This window comes from Castor canadensis, chromosome 7 (genome assembly GCF_047511655.1).
Source record: "Castor canadensis chromosome 7, mCasCan1.hap1v2, whole genome shotgun sequence".
NCBI classification, from domain to species: Eukaryota; Metazoa; Chordata; class Mammalia; order Rodentia; family Castoridae; genus Castor; species Castor canadensis.
The window spans coordinates 120436528-120453357 of NC_133392.1; the positions used below are offsets into that span (position 1 = coordinate 120436528).

General features: G+C 52.3%; 1 protein-coding gene across 3 annotated transcripts in view; it reads left to right on the forward strand.

Moving 5' to 3' along the window:
• Positions 1 to 16830, forward strand: part of Glis1 (GLIS family zinc finger 1) — a 207756-nt gene that overhangs the window by 119807 nt on the left and 71119 nt on the right. For all 3 annotated transcript variants that reach the window (XM_074080056.1, XM_074080055.1, XM_074080054.1), the window contains exons 3-4: positions 5313 to 5490; positions 9647 to 10529. In XM_074080056.1, the coding sequence (XP_073936157.1) occupies positions 5313 to 5490; positions 9647 to 10529 (1061 nt within the window). The remainder of the gene's footprint in view (positions 1 to 5312; positions 5491 to 9646; positions 10530 to 16830) is intronic.

Consider the following 16830-nt stretch of genomic DNA (forward strand, 5'->3'; position numbering starts at 1 on the left):
GAAGCACCATGTATCCTGTGCTCTGGGGTCTCTATGGTGCCCCTGGTCCCTGGGCCTGGAATGTGCAGCCAGTTCTAGCACTGTGGAGGGGAAAACTGAGGCTCAGTGAGGGGCCAAGACCTTGTTCTGCTCTTTCTGAACCAAGCCTGAAGAGCCCATGCTCAGGCTGGCAAAGGACTGCTGGCAGCCTGAGACTGCCCTTTTGTAGCCTTTAGTGCCCACTGCCCTAGAAAGAAGTTCTGTCCCAGGGAGGCTGTGATCTTGTCTCCCTGCCTATCAAGCAACCATACTGAGGGGTTTTCTCAAAGTGCCAACTACACCAGGCAGCATGCCAGGGACCATACATGTATTATCTTAGTCCTCATAGCCACCCTCTGCATCTGGGATTCTTATTCCCATTTTACAGATGAAGAAACTGAGGCAGGGGGGAGGTGAGGTACCTCATCTAGGGTCAAAGAGCAAGAAAGTTAATAGTGGATGGGGCTTCAGCCTAAACGTGTGTTTGACAAGAGCTTGTTCAGTCCCCAAAGTCACAGTATCTAGCATAGAATAGGCATGAAAGTGAACTTCGGACAGTCCACTCAGCTGGTCACTCTCCCAGCCATGTGCTATTGGCTTAACTGTGTGTTATCAATGAGAGGCACATTCCCAGTGGGGCCTAGGTTTCTGGAGAACCTGCCTACTGTGTGACCTATAGGACAGACCTCCCTCAGCCCGGACCACTGTTTTCTTCTGTGTGTGGAAAAGTTGAATCGAATCACATCTGGGGACGCACTGATATTCATCGGCTCAGGGGCTCCAAGATCCTTGTCCTGAGGCTTTGGTAAACTTGCAGGGGAGACAGGGCTGTCACTGCACCTATAGCACAGAGTGGCAGTACAGAGGGTTAGAATCCAGCCCTGTGGACTAGATGGCACAGTGTTAGGCCGGTGCAGTAAGCAGAAGGAGCGCCCTTGGCGGCTGCTCCTCGCAGCACTTCTGGGAGCTGCGTGGCAGAGGAGCTCAGGGAGAGCTAAGACCTGGGAACATTCTGGAGGAGAGAGCCTCTACAGGATTCTGAAGGCCCACGGGTGTGGGAGGATCAGGTCCCGGATTGGATGGCAAGGACGTGCCACAGTAAAATACCAGCAGTGGAGGTGACACCCAGATAGATGTCAGCAGGCTGGCACTGGGTCCCGGAGTTATGCCGAAGGCACTTCCATTAACTGAATGCCCACCAGGGCCAGCCCTGTGTTCAGTGTTTGATTTTCACATTGTCGACTCCACTCTGTAAAGACATCCAGTTTACAGATGCAGGCAGGTGTGACTGCTTCAGATTCTGATTTTGTCTCCTGGACAAGATCAGGTGTTGGCAGACAAACAGCCCAAAGCTAAGGATATGTTTCTTCAAATAAAGTTTTATTGGAACACAACCTCATCCACTTGTTTCCATATTTTTATGACTACTTTTTACAGTAGAGTGGCAGAGTGGAGTAGTTGTGGTAGAGCCTGGATTCCTACAAAACCTTAGTTATTTATTGCTTTGCCTTTTGTGGAAAATGTTTGCTAACTCTGTGCCTGAGTCCAGCAAGTCTGAGGGCTACACTTGCTGTGTGAGTTGGGCAATTCACTTGCCCCCTCTGGGCCTGCCCAGACAACTCCTGAGGGTTATGACAAAGTTCATAGGTGATGACTGAGATTTTTTTTTTTTTTTGCAAACTAGAGTGTGGTACCCTGTCTCCAGCCTGGTACGTGGTGAGCACTAAGAGTCTACTTGCTGAGAGATGAGAAGGCAGTCATGCAGGCCTTCCTGGCCCCTGCTGTTGTCACTGCTGAGCCCACAGGAGGTGCATCTGGGCCCAGGATGCTGAATGCAGCAGCATTGTCCCAGTCATGCAGACTGGGAGTCACTTTATAGCCACGTTGTTAGGATAACTCACATAGCTCTCTGGGTGTAACTGAAGGCCTTTGCTTCAGATTTGCTGCTCAGGACCTCATTTAAGCTGCTCAGCCCAACATTTGGCAAACCCCAAGTCTTGGGAGTTTGTCCTTCTGAGTCTGGCCTCAGGGCCATTCAGACCTGGCCTTTTTAGGGAGAGAATGCTTTTCAAACAGGGCCCTGTCTCCCTGACCCAAACTCAAGGAGGAACAGAGGAAGTAATTGCCATCATGATTTGTCGAGGATTTGCTATGAGCTAGCCCCTTGGCAAATGCACTGCACGTATAACCTCCCTGTGGCCCCAACACTGGTGTCAGCATCATTGTCCAGACAAGAAAACAGAAGATGGACAAGGAAACCTGTCCAAATTCTTACCTAGCTTCAGAAGCACCAGTCCAGGCTCTGCTGTGGATGTGCTGTGTGACCACAGAAGATCTTTTCCCTTTCTGAGCCTCATGTATTAATGAAATACATGGCCACTTCCAGCCCTCACAGTCTAGGATTTCTCATTAACTTGTAAAAATGAACACAGGACCCCACCACTCTCAGGTCCTTCAAAGGAGTTCCATTTGCATGAGCAAAGCCAGGTCCAGGGTCCACTTTTGGCCCTCTGTGGCACAGAGGAAGACATGGCTGCTGGATCAACTTACTCTCCACCTCAGGGCAGCGGCATGACCAGAGTACACCTGTACCCCCTCAGGGAAAGATCCATCCTCATCCTTGTACAGAGAGTGTGAACAGGACTAGGTCTCCCTGTCCCATCTCATGATGCCCTTGGGGACAGAGGGACCAGACTCCCATCAGGCAGGTGACAGTCCTGGAAGACTTGGGCCCATGGTGGGCATCACCCCTATCTTTCCAGTGGTGGCAGCATCTCTGGGACACACATTACAGCCTCTAGGTTAACTTCTAGGCTTTGAGAAGGTAGGAGGCCTGGGGCAGAGTCTGGCATGGGCTTGGACCATGGCTGTGCCAGCAATTGCTGTCCAACCTTGGATAGACACTTCCTGGCTCCAGTGTTCAGTGTCCGTTTTTGAGGTTGGGAGGTCAAAGCTTTCCACCAGGGCACTGTGGGAGCACCAGGGACAAAGTCTGGAGTGGGAAGATAGCATTTCCTCCCACAGGTTTATTGTCGGAAAACTTCTGTCTCCAGCAGGGAAGCACCTACAGTCATTTGTTGATAATGGTGTCCTCCCACAGAGTTGATGGGTTTGATCTCAGCTCACCCTGTGACTCCCTGTGTGACCTTGGCAAACCACTTGACCTCTGATTGTCACTGGAATCCCAGTTTGGGATGATTGTTTGGGGGTCTGCAGTTATTAATCAGTTGACCCAGAGGCAGCAGGCCAGAGCTTGTTCCTTGGAGTCTTAAGGATCTGGATTTGGGTTGTGGCCCTGCCTCTTACAGATCCCTGAGTCTGGTCAGAGGCACCGAATCTCTCTAAACCTTGACTTTTTCCATCTGGAGAGTGGCTGTGCCGAGCCTGCTGTGATGGACAGTGGGAGGACTTGAGGAAGAGAAGCTGGATGAATGTCAGCCCACCCCCGCTGTTTTCAGGGTCCACCTTCCTTCCCTGCACACAGCCTCCTATGTGAATGAAGGGACAAGTGACCCAAGGGTTTCCCAAAGGGCCTGATGTATCTTTAAAGGAACCTCAGACCTGCACCCCCACCCCCCAGGACTCTGGGAAAACCCCTGGAGAAACAGCCCCCTGTGATGATTAAGTGCTCTCTGCTCCAAATACTATTAATGGTCATAAAATTATCCACAGTTTTCTGAGGCTTGGTCCCAGGGTTTGCCTCAATGGGACAATAAAATCGCATGCAGAAACGATTTGGAAAAGGCAAAGACAGCCAAGCAGAGACGGAGTTAAACGAGCTGCAGCCTGCTCTCATTAACTCTGGCCATTCGCATTTGTTACCAGGGATTTCTTTTTAATTAAAAAACAACCAAGTTATTAAAAAATAAGCCTGTGAGGAGCTGGCTGAGCAGCCACCAAGGCCAGTGAGCAAGACGGGCCAGGCTTGGGCAGGGAAGGTGGTATGGTGCAGATGTTTATCTGAGCTCCCTCCACTTGAGCCCCTCGCCTGCCCCAGGACCTTGAGAGTGGTGCATTTTCATCTGCAAACTGTAAAGTGCTTGGCAGTGAATGCTGGCGCCTGTCCAGAGTAGAGAGTGCATGGGGAGTGAGCACTGCCTGACCTCAGCACAGGGAGAGCTGTGTGGTGAAGGGCTAGACTTGGGGTGAGGGAGGTAGATCCCTGGGGGTACGCTGCTTAGTCCATAGAGACTAAGGTGTGGGCTGGGGTGGAGCCCATTTGGGAGGCGACCAGCATGTGTTTTTGGGTGAGCAGTGTGGTGCTCCTGAGCCTCAGTTTCCTCCTCTGTCAGATGGGGCTGATAACACTCATGCCTTCTTCAGAGGGCAGTGGGAGCCCAAATGAGACCTACCTCCTGCCATACCCTGTACTTCCTGTTGCTGTCCTTGTCCTCAGCTTTGGGGATTGACCATGCTCTGGTATCAGCTTCCTTCTCATCTTAATGGCTTACCTTACTCAGTGTTGACAGTGCCCGGATGGCACACTCAGGCTGCTTAATATGGTTTTATTACATGCATTAGGGCTCTTCAGAATTCCAGCATGCTGTTAACTGGAAGAATGAGTTCCACTCCTGGCACACCTGTGGGTGTCGGCACTGTGCCCCAGGACCTTGCCCCTCTGCACTCACCCTGGAGAACTGGAGTGACAGTACTGTGTTACCCAGGGGAGCAAGGCTCAAACGCACCAGGGATGAGCCTGAGCTGCGAAGTGGGTTTGGGACAGAATAGGTGCTCACACTGTGTTCTGAGGGCCCCAGAACCTGTGTTCTTTCCTTCATGGCATCGCTGTCAGAGGGGACCAGGCATATGGATAACCACACTCAGTCTTTCTATGGTGTGATGCAAGCTGGGAAATAGAATAGATGGGGCTTTGGTGCCAGTGACAGGAGACACACTTGTACTGGCTCACCTCTGCTGGCCTGGTCACTGTCCAATGACCAAGATGTGATTAAATGGACCTCAGGCTCCAAGATACCAGCAGTTCATCTTGCTTACCAGTGTTTCCTGCTCCTAGAATAGTGTCCACAGTAAGTGCCTAATGTCTGTGTAGTTGTCATTTAACAACTGGAGCCTTAGCACCCACATTTGACAACTGGGGATTTTATTGTAGATCCTGTTGAGTGGTTATGGGAATTAAATCTTGGTAAAGGCTGCCACCATGCCAAAACAGCGGGGGTGCCTCAGATGGGTCCAGATGCCCTACTCCACCTGTACCCCAATGCCCACTTCCTTCTGCACCCCTCTGCAGCTGTCCCCACTCACTTGTCTCCTCTCTCCCTGTTGTCTTTGCCTAGTGAATGGGAGCTATGGCTGCTGCACCCCAGGCTCAGAGAAGAGCATGCTGGACCTGGACCTGGCTGAGGGCCCAGGCCACTCTTGCCACCAGGGCCTGTTTCTCTCTGCGGGAACCTCGCCGCCCCAGGCTCACCCCCCAACCTGTGAGAGGCTGCTGCATTTCTCCCACCCCAACAGGTACGTGCCAGTCTCCATTCATCCTCTGTGTCCTCTGTACCTTCCCCAAGGGCCAAGGACCAAGGGCTTCAGGACATCACCTAGTGTGCCTGAATTGTGGGACACACAGGAAAAGGGAGGCTCAGGAGGTCCAGCTGATACAACGATGTCTGGTCTAGACCCTCCTGCTTTGCCAGAGGCTTGTTACAGACACAAAGATGATTTTATTGAGGTGCGTGTTCCCTTTGTACAAGCTGAGGGGGCTTCTCCCAGAGGATCAGGAAGTTCAGAAGAGGAAAACCCACCTCAGTGTTCACATAGTGTCAAACCCTGCGCTGTTCATAGGGTAGAGCATATGTCTCCTGCCTCAAGAAACCATCACTGCAGATCCCCGCTAGGTAGCCATTCACTTAGTGCCATTATGTTTCTACCGATGTCACCTGTGTCCCGTCAGGCTGCGTGTTGGGCTGGGACCTGACACCTGCAGTCTCCCAGGGCTCAGTTGCTGCTTGGCGTCTTCTAGTTTGCCATCATCAAGTCAGTCACAGACAGGCTTCTGTGCACACTGCTTGTCCCCAGGGGCTGCTGGTCTGAAGCTTCTTCCCCAGATCAGAGACTCTAGATGCTGGCCTGGATGCATCTGAGAGTGGTTCATTCTCCATTCCTTTTCCAGCCATGCATGGCCTACTTGGGCCAAGTGCTGGAGTTGGTATGGGGTCCCTTGGTAAAGGAAGCGGAGCTGCCCAGGGTAACCTCCCATGGTAGCTGCATGGTGGGAGACATTACTAGATAGGAGGAGGCTCATTCTGCCTGCAAGGAATTTTCTTTGAGAGTTTAGATTCCCTGTGGCCACCTTTGACATTAGTGAGACTGCTGCTTTGTAAAGAGTGTATTAGTAGCCAAGTGTGGTGTTTCACATCTGTAATCCCATCATTTGGGAGACTGAAATAGGAGGGTCTTGAGTTTGAGGCAGCCTGGGCTACATAGCAAGATCCTGTCTCAAAAAATAAAAAAACAACAGAAGTATTCTAGTTTGCTCAGACTACCATAACAAATGCCATTGAGTAAAGGACAGAAATAACCAAAATTTACTTCTCACAACTCGAGAGGGTGGAAGTCCAAGATCAAGGTGTTGATAGATTTGATTTCTCCTGAGGCCTCTCTCCTGGACTTGTAGGTGGCCACCTTCTCATTGTGTCCTCACATGGTTGGCCCTAGGTCTGTGTTGTCTGTCTTAATGTCTGTCTTAATCTCTTCTTGTAAGGTCCTCAGACATACTAGGTTAAGGAACTTCATTTAACTTCAGTTGCCCCTTTACCGGCCCTGTCTCCAAACACAGGCACACTGAGGGTTAGGGCTTCAACATATGAGTGGGGGCTATGGCACAGTTCAGTTCATAGCAGGATGAGCATCTTTCAGGGCTTCAAGCTGTGCATTGTTTGGCAACAGGTGCCCGTTAATATCATTCGCTGAGGCTCCCCAGCAGTACCAACCTTCTCCCGAGAACTTCATTCCGGGTCAGGGGAATGCCGTGCTTGCCTAGGACAAGCTGAGGAAGTGGTTTGGTTGGTTGTTTTTGGTTTTGGCTAGAACAATCAGTATCATTTGTCATTTTGAATGTCGTTTTGACAGTGGAGGGCATGGTACAGCCCTGAATGAAACTGTGGCCTGGCTGCAATCCCTGAATCTGCAAAAGCCTGGGCCCAGAAGGTCTGAGTTTTCCTCCTCTCCCTGAAGTCTCTGCTACAGAGACCGATGACCCAGATTCCAGCAGCTCCACTCCAGGGTCTAGAAGGACAGTCAAAAGAACATTTGCACCCTTGACTTAAAATGTTGAAGCCATAAAGAAACCAAACAGCCAAGACATGGAAGCCCTGGCCTTTGTGCTGCAGGCAGATCTGGGTGCCTGGCTTTGTGGGTACAGGAAGGCACCTCACTTTCCTAAGTGTAAACCAGGTAGTGTGTGTCCCTTAAAGGATTTGGTCCCAGGGTCAGCAGGACTTACTGCCATGTCATCCCACTGTTGAGAAGGAAGGTGCCTTGTGCATCTGGTTCTCAGTCACAGTTCACTCTGTCCAGGGCTCCTGCATCACAATTTTCTGCAGAGATATTGGGAGTTGACCGGGATGTACAGGCTCTGTGGCAGAACTTTCCTGAGAGGGCAAGCAAGGCCTCCACCCTCCCCTCTCCACCTGACACCATCAGTTTGCTGTCAGCTACTTGGAAAGTCAGTCACAGCACAGAATGCTATTGCTGTTCCCCTTTGCTGATGTTGGTGGATGAACTTGATACTGCTCTCCAAAGCCTGGCTCCAAACAGATGCTTCCCTGATGCCCTCCCCCTACCTCCCACCTCTGCCAAGCCTAGGATCATGGCCCCTAAAGCAGCTTCTATGGTTTTATTTCTTTAAACTCCATAAAGTCCCCACTTTTACATTCATCTTTAATCTACACAGAGCTTCCTGCTGGCAGTGATGGATCCAGCATCTCCAGCCCCGGGGTCGGGGTACACATGTGCTGTCTCCCTGGAATCTAAGCTCCTGATTCCACCCTGGCCACAGAGTTCCTGAGAGGGAAGAGAACTCGCCATTGAGGGAGGCAGAGAGTTGCTCAGTGTCTCTAAGAAACAAAGGGGACGTCCTCCCACACCTTCATTCAGGGGAGCTTCAGATCAGTTCTATGCAGGAGAAAGGGAGGCGGGGTCCTAGTCCAGGTCTGGCACTGGTTTCCCTGCTGTGTGATGGTGGGCAAGACTTGTGCCCTCCTGTCTCTGCAGTGACAGGGTTGGAGTCTATACTCTGAGTGCCTCTGGCTCTGACTCTCCCTCCTCCCCACTCCCCTCCCCTCCCCTCTCTGCCCTTCTTTGTACCTGTGTCTGGATCGAGAGAGGGAGAGGCTGGGGCTACAAGGCCATCTTGGAAAGAAGAGGGGCCGGTGAAGACCCCACAGCTCTTCCTGCAGTGGTAATAATAGTACCATGTGCCGTTATTCCCAGAGGGCTGTCACTTGATTCTGGCCTCCACTCTCTGAGTTCCACATAGTGTCTTAGTCTTTATTTCCCAGGTGAGAAAACTGAGGCCTGGCTGGGGGCAGATCACATGGGGGCATTCTAGTCTGACTTTTGGCACATAACTGAGACTCTTGTTTTACCAGCTAGATAGTGGAAGCTTTTTGGCCCAGCATCACCTTTGATAACAGTCCTTTGGTAACAGGTTGACCCTGGTGTCTCCATTTTTACCTTGCCTGGTCTCCCTCCCAGGATGGTGTATTCTTCTGTTCGGAAGTCACCTTGAACCCTGGGAAGGGCAGAGGGAATGCCCCACAGGGGAGGTGGGCTCTTCATAGGAAACTATGGACGAGCCTCTTGTGGCAGACCCCACCTGGCCCTGACATCCACACCCTAAGGGACAGGATTTCTGTGATGTCACCGCTAAGGAGAGAGGTCCAGAACTTGTTTGAATCTGCACAGTTGGGACAGGACTGAGCCCTGGCTCAGACCAGGTCTTCTGCCTTCCAGGTACTGCTGCCTGCTTTTCCCAGATTGCAGTTCTGTGCAGGCACTGTACTGGGCCTTGAGTTCTGGGCTACTCCCTGAGAAGCTTGTCCTCTGTTCCTGCCGAGGTACTTTCTCTCCATGACTGTGCCACAGCCTCTGCTCAGTAATACCAACCACTGCTGCTTAGGGCAGAGCTTCATGCAATTAACACTTGTAGAAATTGGAACGATAACAGAGATTAAGAAAGATTTAAGAGATATAAAGCAGAACTTAAACATCCCTGGATGTTCCTCAAAATGCTGCAGCCTTCTTCCCACAAAGCTCACTTGAAGGCTTTTAGGTGGGAGTCAGAGAAGACCCCAAGAGGCCTGGGAGGTTGGTAGGATGGCCCCAGGGCTAGAGGGTGGCCTGGGTTTTGGTAAAGGGATGTGTGTCCTTGGGTTCCTCCTTATCACAGTCATCTGTTCAGACTTCTTGCCTCTTGCATCTCTCCCCAGGCCTCCTCCTCTCTTTGCTGTACACATTCTTCCCTGCTTTCACACAGCCAGTCTCTGGTCTTTTTTTCCCTCTTCTTCCTTCCCTCACACTCTCCTGCCCTGAACTTTGCTGGCCAACCCCTGCCTGGGCCTCCCCTCTAAGGAGTGCCCAACCTTTCACAACTTCTCTGGCCACTGTCTTCCAGGTCCCCCAGACCCCAGACCACATATGTGAATGGCAGCCTCCCAACCGCACAACACATCAAGCAGGAGGTCCTGCCCGACTTCCAGGCTATGGCCGGAGCCCGCATGTCCCTGTCAACTCACTGCCGGGCCCCACCTGCCACCGGCCTGCACACAGAGCTGGACCTTCCAGGCCGAGGCCTTGCCAACCCTGTGCCTTCCTGCTACCTTGTGAGCAGTGAGCCCAGCTCGGGCCTGGGTCCCCAGCCGGAGGCTCACCTCCCCGAGGGTGGCCTGAAGCGCTGCTGCCTCTTGGGCCTGCTCCCCACCTCCTCAGCCTCCTCTTCACCCTGCACCTCCTCCGATGTCTCCCCCATCATCCGCTCTTCCCAGACGGCTCTAGTCACTTGTGTAAATGCACTCCGGAGCCCTCCTTTGTCTGGAGACGTGGTGGGTCCTCCCAAGCGGGCTCGGCCTGGCCCAGCATCCACTGAGAGCCATGAGGGCAGCTTGCAACTTGAAGTGTGCCAGAAGGCAGGCTTCCTGAAGCAGGAGCCCACGGATGAGTTCTCAGAGCTCTTTGTGCCCCACCAGCAGGGCCTGCCTCCCCCTTACCCACTGCCTCATTTGTCAGCTGGCTCCAGCCTAGGAGGCCTGGGACTGGGCCTGGCAGGCAGGATGGTGGCCGGGCGGCAGGCGTGCCGCTGGGTGGACTGCTGTGCAGCCTACGAGCAGCAGGAGGAGCTGGTGCGGCACATCGAGAAGAGCCACATTGACCAGCGCAAGGGCGAAGACTTCACCTGCTTCTGGGCTGGCTGCGTGCGCCGATACAAGCCCTTCAACGCCCGCTACAAGCTGCTCATCCACATGCGGGTGCACTCGGGGGAGAAGCCCAACAAGTGCATGGTGAGTCCTCCTCCAGCCCCTCCAGTGTCCCAGGCCCTGGAGAAAAGTGAGATTCCCCTGCAGGGTCCAAGGCCGTGGATGTGGCTGGTGATTAAGACAGTCAACGTGCCTGTCACTGGGAACCTTGGTAATTCACCTTATTCTCTCTAGGTGCCCTGTGCCCCACACTGCAGTGCTGGGTATACATTAGATGTGCTTTATCATGCCTCATGGCATGGTGCCTCATGGGCTCTGAGGTCAAGGTAGGCTGGACCAGCCTTTTCTTTCCGTGGATGTGCTCCTTGTACCACCTGCTGGTGGGGAGCCTGCTCTCCTCCAGCCCTGGCCTTCACCCTGTATCCTGTCCAGGTAGGCCCCTGGGCGTTCTCCTGGGTTTCTAGGGGCCTTGGCTCCCACTAAGGGACACTTGGCCCTCACAAGCATCCAGATTGAGAGCTGTGTGTCCCCAGGGTAGGCTTGGAGGTCAAGAGTTGGCATTTAAGGCCCTGCATAGCGCCCTCAGTGTTGTGGCTGGCGTTCGTCTAAGGTTTCTAGGGAGAGAAAGAGAGGTATACACACACACACACACACACACACTCTCTCTCTCTCTCTCACACTATCTGCAGGCACCCTGGCCTCTTGCCTTTCTACTGGTCATTTTTGTGTTCTGTGCTTCTGTGCCAGAAGCCAGGAGCATAATATTTGTCCCTGATACCCTCTGCTACTGAGCCACTATGCCTGCCCCCAAGGCCCAGCTGGCTTCTGGGCCCTCTAGGAGAAGCACCTGCTAGGAGAGGAAGGGCCACGCCTCCGGATGTGTTCCAGGAGACAAGAAGCATGGGTCACTCAGGCTACGGCTTAGTCTTCCAAACACTGGGCAGCAGTGTGTCTGGTCTTTAGGGGCTGGTGTCATAGACAAGGTCGAGTTCTTCCATGCTTGCACACTGTCACTGTTGCTGAACTCCACCATGTGGAGCCTTCAGTCTGGGAAGGGGCTCTGGGTTCTTGCTCACAGATCGTGATGTCATCTGTAGGCGCCAGGAGGCAGAATGGCAACTGGCGTGTAAACTCATTCTTCTGGGCCACACTCATCCCCAATGCCTGTGATACTATGAGCTGGACATACACTGGGGTAGCTCTCCAGGACTCAAAGAAGAGAAGGGGGTCACTTCATAGACAGGTGGGCAGCAGAGAATAGTCCACGTTAAGGACAAGAGGAGGAGGCCAGGTTTGGTGTCCTGCTTGCAAGGAGGTGAGTGAGGCTGGGCTGAGCAGTCTAAGAATTTACTTACGGTGCGCCTTTGGGCCAAGAGTATGCTGGTGGAGTTAGTGAGCTGTGGCTGGGCCAGTCCCTGGAGATATCCTAGTACATTTGGGATCTTATGATACAGGCTTGATGAGAGATAGGACCTACCTGGAAAGTAATGAGCAACAGAGTCCATAGGCTGGGGCATCTATCCACAGATGGGGCAGATGACCCTTTTCTCCCCTGAGGCCCTGGAGCTGACCATGGCAGAGCTGTGTCTGCAGTGTCAGTGGGGGCCTAGGTGGAACACAGGTGGTCTCTATGTGATGTGGTCCATGGCCTTTTATTTTTTTATTTATTTATTTTTAAATTTTTATTGTTTTATTATTCATATGTGCATACAATGCTTGGGTCATTTCTTCCCCCTGCCCCCACCCCCTCCCTTACCACCCACTCCGCCCCCTCCCTCTCTCCCCCACCACCTCAATACCCGGCAGAAACTATTTTGCCCTTATCTCTAATTTTCATGGCCTTTTAATAGTGAAGTCTCACTATAGAATTCCAGCATCCAGGAGTATCCATGCTAGATGTCTGGGACCCTGATGACCTAGGCCTTCCTTGCCCGTTTTTCAACTTGGGAAATGGAGGCCTGGCCAGGGGTCCCCAGTCACTCAGCACAGTCTTAGTATCTCTCCTGGGCCAGCCTGTTAGAATCTGGTTTGATTCCAGACTCTGCAGGGACACTGTCTTATACCTGTCCTTGGAGACCCAGACCTCGATCTGTCACACTGGGGGTGACACACTCAGGAATGGGTCCCTGAGCTGTCAGGGATCAGGCTCAGTGGCAGGTCCTAGTTGGAGTTTGGAGGCCCAGAGGTCTTCATTGGGAGGTGGCATCCCAGCCCACTGGTGATTGCTTTCAGTGTACCAGAGTCCTATGAAACCTGAGGTTTGCAGGTAAAGAAACAAGGGTCTGGCAGGTCTGGCAAGCCTCCCACTGGCTCCTAGAAGAACACTTAGTTGTGCCTTTTCAGGGTGAAGAGCATGGTGAAGATGATGCTCCCAAGCCCCTGCTGAGTGCTGACTGTGCACGGGCATTGTTTTGAATGTTAGCTCCATGTGGTCCTTACCACAGCCTTTATGGGTAGATATTGTCTACCCCCATTTTACAGATGAGAAAACTGAGGCTCAGGGCCACTGCAAAATTTGCTGCAGGTTGCACAGCTAATTAGAGATAATAGTAGCACCAGTAATAAGAGACTAAGAATCATCAGAGTAACAATAATAAAAATAAGTTGCCTCAAAATATAACACCAATATCCATTAGAGTAGAATTTGAATCCACATCTTTCTCAACTGCAGTGTTCTTGTTTTGTTAAACCAGTGGTTCTCTATGGTCTTTGGACCTGCCCTGCTGGGTGCCATACCTATTGCAGGGAGCAGTGACTGGCTGTCCAGACCCTCCCCCAGCTCCTCCTGCCTGTGGTGGACTGGACAGGCTCTCCCCTGCAATGCTGGTTCAGTAGGTAACCAGGGGGCAGGGCGGGCCCCAGCCTGCACCCAGATAAACAAAATCTCCCTTCCCTGTAAAAATATTAATTTCTCATGACAGGCCTCTGCTACCAAGTGCTGTAATAGACAAAGGAATGTTGGACCCACAGCCTCTGAAGAACAGGAAATAGATGAGACGTTTTGATTGAGGGGTAAATGGCCCACTAACATAGCAGTTAATCCTTTTATGATCTTCCCAGCAGCACTTCCACAGTTCTTTCCTGAGGTAAACTCCCCTCGCCCCATCCAACTGTAACACCCCTTGCAGCTGGTTTAGATTTAGCCTGTGGAGCCTCCGCTTGGGTACCAGGAGGCCTCAGTGCGCTGAGGGGAGCCAGGCCTGGGCCTGGGACCCACTGGCCCACGGTGTACACTGTGCCATAGCTCCCGCCCTGCCCTCCACGTAGTCCAGAGGAAGCCCCCTAATCTCTCTGCAATATCCGGTTATGGTTCTTACGTTGCTCCAGTTGTCTTAGCTTTATTAAATTTGGGGCTTCATCTGTGTTAAGATAACAAGGTTATATCCAACCCAAATACTGACGCGACGCCTCGAAGACGTTAACTTTGAACAGATTAGTTTCATGCTGTCTTAGGTTGGTTCCCCAGACGGTCGGCATCCTGATTGTCTAAGACTGCAGAAGGGAGCAGCCTGCAAAACTCATGGACCAGGAAAAGGAGAGGCAGAGAGAAAAATGGCTTTTCAGAACAGTCCTTTTCCTGCCATGGGTTTTATAAAATAACAACCAGGAGGATCCATCACTTTGGTGAAGACTTTTACCAAAGCTGTGACTCTGCAAGGATGGGTAGGCATTGGTGAAAAGCCCAGATCTGGAGTGCCGTATCTCTGGGTCCTAGCCTGGCTCTGCTACTTGCCAGCTGTGTGGCCTCAGGCAGGTGACTTAGCTTGTAGAAGGGGGTGGGTAACAACAGTACTTGCCTCTTAGGGCTGTTGTTGTTAGAGTTAAAAGAATACACGTGGTCATTCTCTTTCCCACATCACACTCCTCTGAATTGATTGTCTCAGTTTAGTACAGTGGCCCTAGCAGTTACAGCAGGAGTGTTTAGAGCCTTTTCACAGACAAAGAAATCGAGGCTCAAGAGAGCCATCAACAGTGGGGCATGGACTTGAGGTTGACCAAGCCCAACAGCTTCTGCTGTGGGTGAGGCTAGCAGGGCAGCCATGCAGCAGGAGGCGCACTAGCCTTGCCAACCTTGTCTGCCAGGGAGCCCTGATCCTTTGCGTCTTGCTCATTCACAGTCACTTGTAGGTGGTTGCTCTCAGCCTGACAGTGTCTGTACAGGGTGTCTGGTGCTGGCCCAGGGCATTGGGGCCAGTGGCTCTGGGAGGAGGCTCTAATGTGCCTCTGTCCTGCCATCTGAGTGAGTAGCTACAGGTCCCAGGGCTAGGTGCACCCTGCCCAGTTTCCTGTGGAAGCTGTAACTGCAGCCCAGGGCTGCTGTTCTCCACCCCTCAACCCCTCTCCACTGCTTGCCATTTGTCCCAGGTGCCTTTGAACCTGAGACCAATGAAATACATCTGGTGAGAGCTGAGCATTACGGACGGGCCTTAACCAGCCAAGGAACTCAGAACCCAGCCACCTGTTTGGACTTCTTGGGAGGTCCCACCCCCACCTAGCTTGAGCCAATCTTATGCTCATCCCTGGGGGCCTGGGGCTTCTAGGTGCCCCTCTTCACCCTGCCGCCACCCCTGCCCCTTGAGAAACAAGATCCTGGGTGCTGGGAGGTGGGGGAGGTAGAGGGAGTTGCTGTTCACTGAGACACAGAGATTCTATTATCTTGGCTCAGTGTGGGCTGTTTTAGAACAGAGCTACTCAAAACCCCAAGACCTAGAGGTGCTAAACCACTTCCCAAGATCACAGTCAGCCAGGGACCTGTACTGACTAGACCTGCTGACCTGTCTGGTTAGGCCAGCTGTGAGCCAAGGAAGGAAAGAGACTTCACTGGAATCTGGGATCTAATCAATTTGGGTGTCTGGAGGGAGAAGAGAACTCATACCTTCTGAGATACACTGCATCCGGCCCTGAATCAGCATGCCTGTTTTACAAGACAGGACACTGATTCTGATGTTCACAGACAAAATGACTTGGTCTGTGTCACCCGACTCACTACCTGCACCATCCCCTAGCCATGCTGCCCTCTTCCTTCAGCAGCACAGTCACCTGTGAGCTGTTCAGGTGACAGTGGGTAAAGTCCCAGGGCATCTCCATGCTCCCCTTTTCCTGAGACCAGTCCCACAGGCTTGAGCCTGTTTTGAGCCAACATCCAAACTCATCTCAATATCTCAGCTGCAGCCCAGAGGACTCCCTGGGAGCCTGGATGGTCTGGGCGGGCAGCTCTGTCAGTCCTTCCCCATATGTATAGATGGGATAGGGAAGGCAGAACCAGAACCACGTGCACGTCAGTGGGCAGGCTGATCACCAAATGCTAGGGAAAGTTTGGACTGTGAGAAAGTGGCCCTCCCTGGGCCACTCACCTCTCCAAGGGGCAGTCTTTCGTGTGGCAGAAATCCAGGGTCCAGAGGTGCACTTGATGTGCTGTGGACTTCTGCTGTCATGGGAAGAACCCTGCCCTTGAAGCTTGCCATGTTATTTTATTGCTGGACAGCAGAAGGAGGAAGAGGAGCCAGGAGCTGGGGATCGGAGGCCTAACTAACTGCATGGCCTTGTCCAGGTTGTTCAAGAGGGAAGGAAGATGACTAAAATACATGGTTGCTTTTCACTTTACATAGGGCTTCCAGTACAGGATCTCAGCCCTTAGGACAGTCCAGGAGACTGGGATTATTAGCCCCATTTTACAGGTGGGGATAGGACAGTCCAGATGAGGCCCAAGTTCGGCTCCAAGGGCACCATGGGTCAATCCTCCCAGGCAGAGACTTGGCGATGTGATCATAGGTACTGAAAGACTACCCAGACCAGAAAGTCATTCAGCAAGCCATCACAGGGACCCACAGGTCACAGAAGAGAACCAAGCCTGACCTCCTTTGTTGAGTAGGGAATAGGTGGGCGTTTGCATGTAACTGCTTTCCCTAAGAAACCAGAGCCCAATCACCTTGGAAGCCTGCTGACCATGACCTGACGGGTCTCTGTTCTGCCTGGGAGGAGAGAGCCCTTTGTAGGTTGAGGACTCAGACATTTCTCCTACTCTAAAATAAGTCACCTGGAAACAAGCTCCCTTCTTGAGGCTGGAGTTTCTAGTCAAATTTAAAAGCTACAAAGTGAAATATGTTTTTCTACCGCTGCCCCAGAATACCTGGTTGCAGTGAGCCCAGAGAGGCCAAGCTGCTCACCCAGCTAAGGTCACCAAGGCCATCCTCTTTGGAAGTGGGGCTGGAACTTCACCTCATTCCAGGGTGGGGAAGGGACCGGGCAGGAAAACAGCTTGGGCAAAGGCAGCCTGAAGTTGCTGCTCAGAAGTGCCTGTGGTAACAATGGCTCCTGGATTTGTGTCAGTTCTCACGTCTACCTATAATTGGAGATGCCCAGAGGGGGCATCATGGCCCAGTGT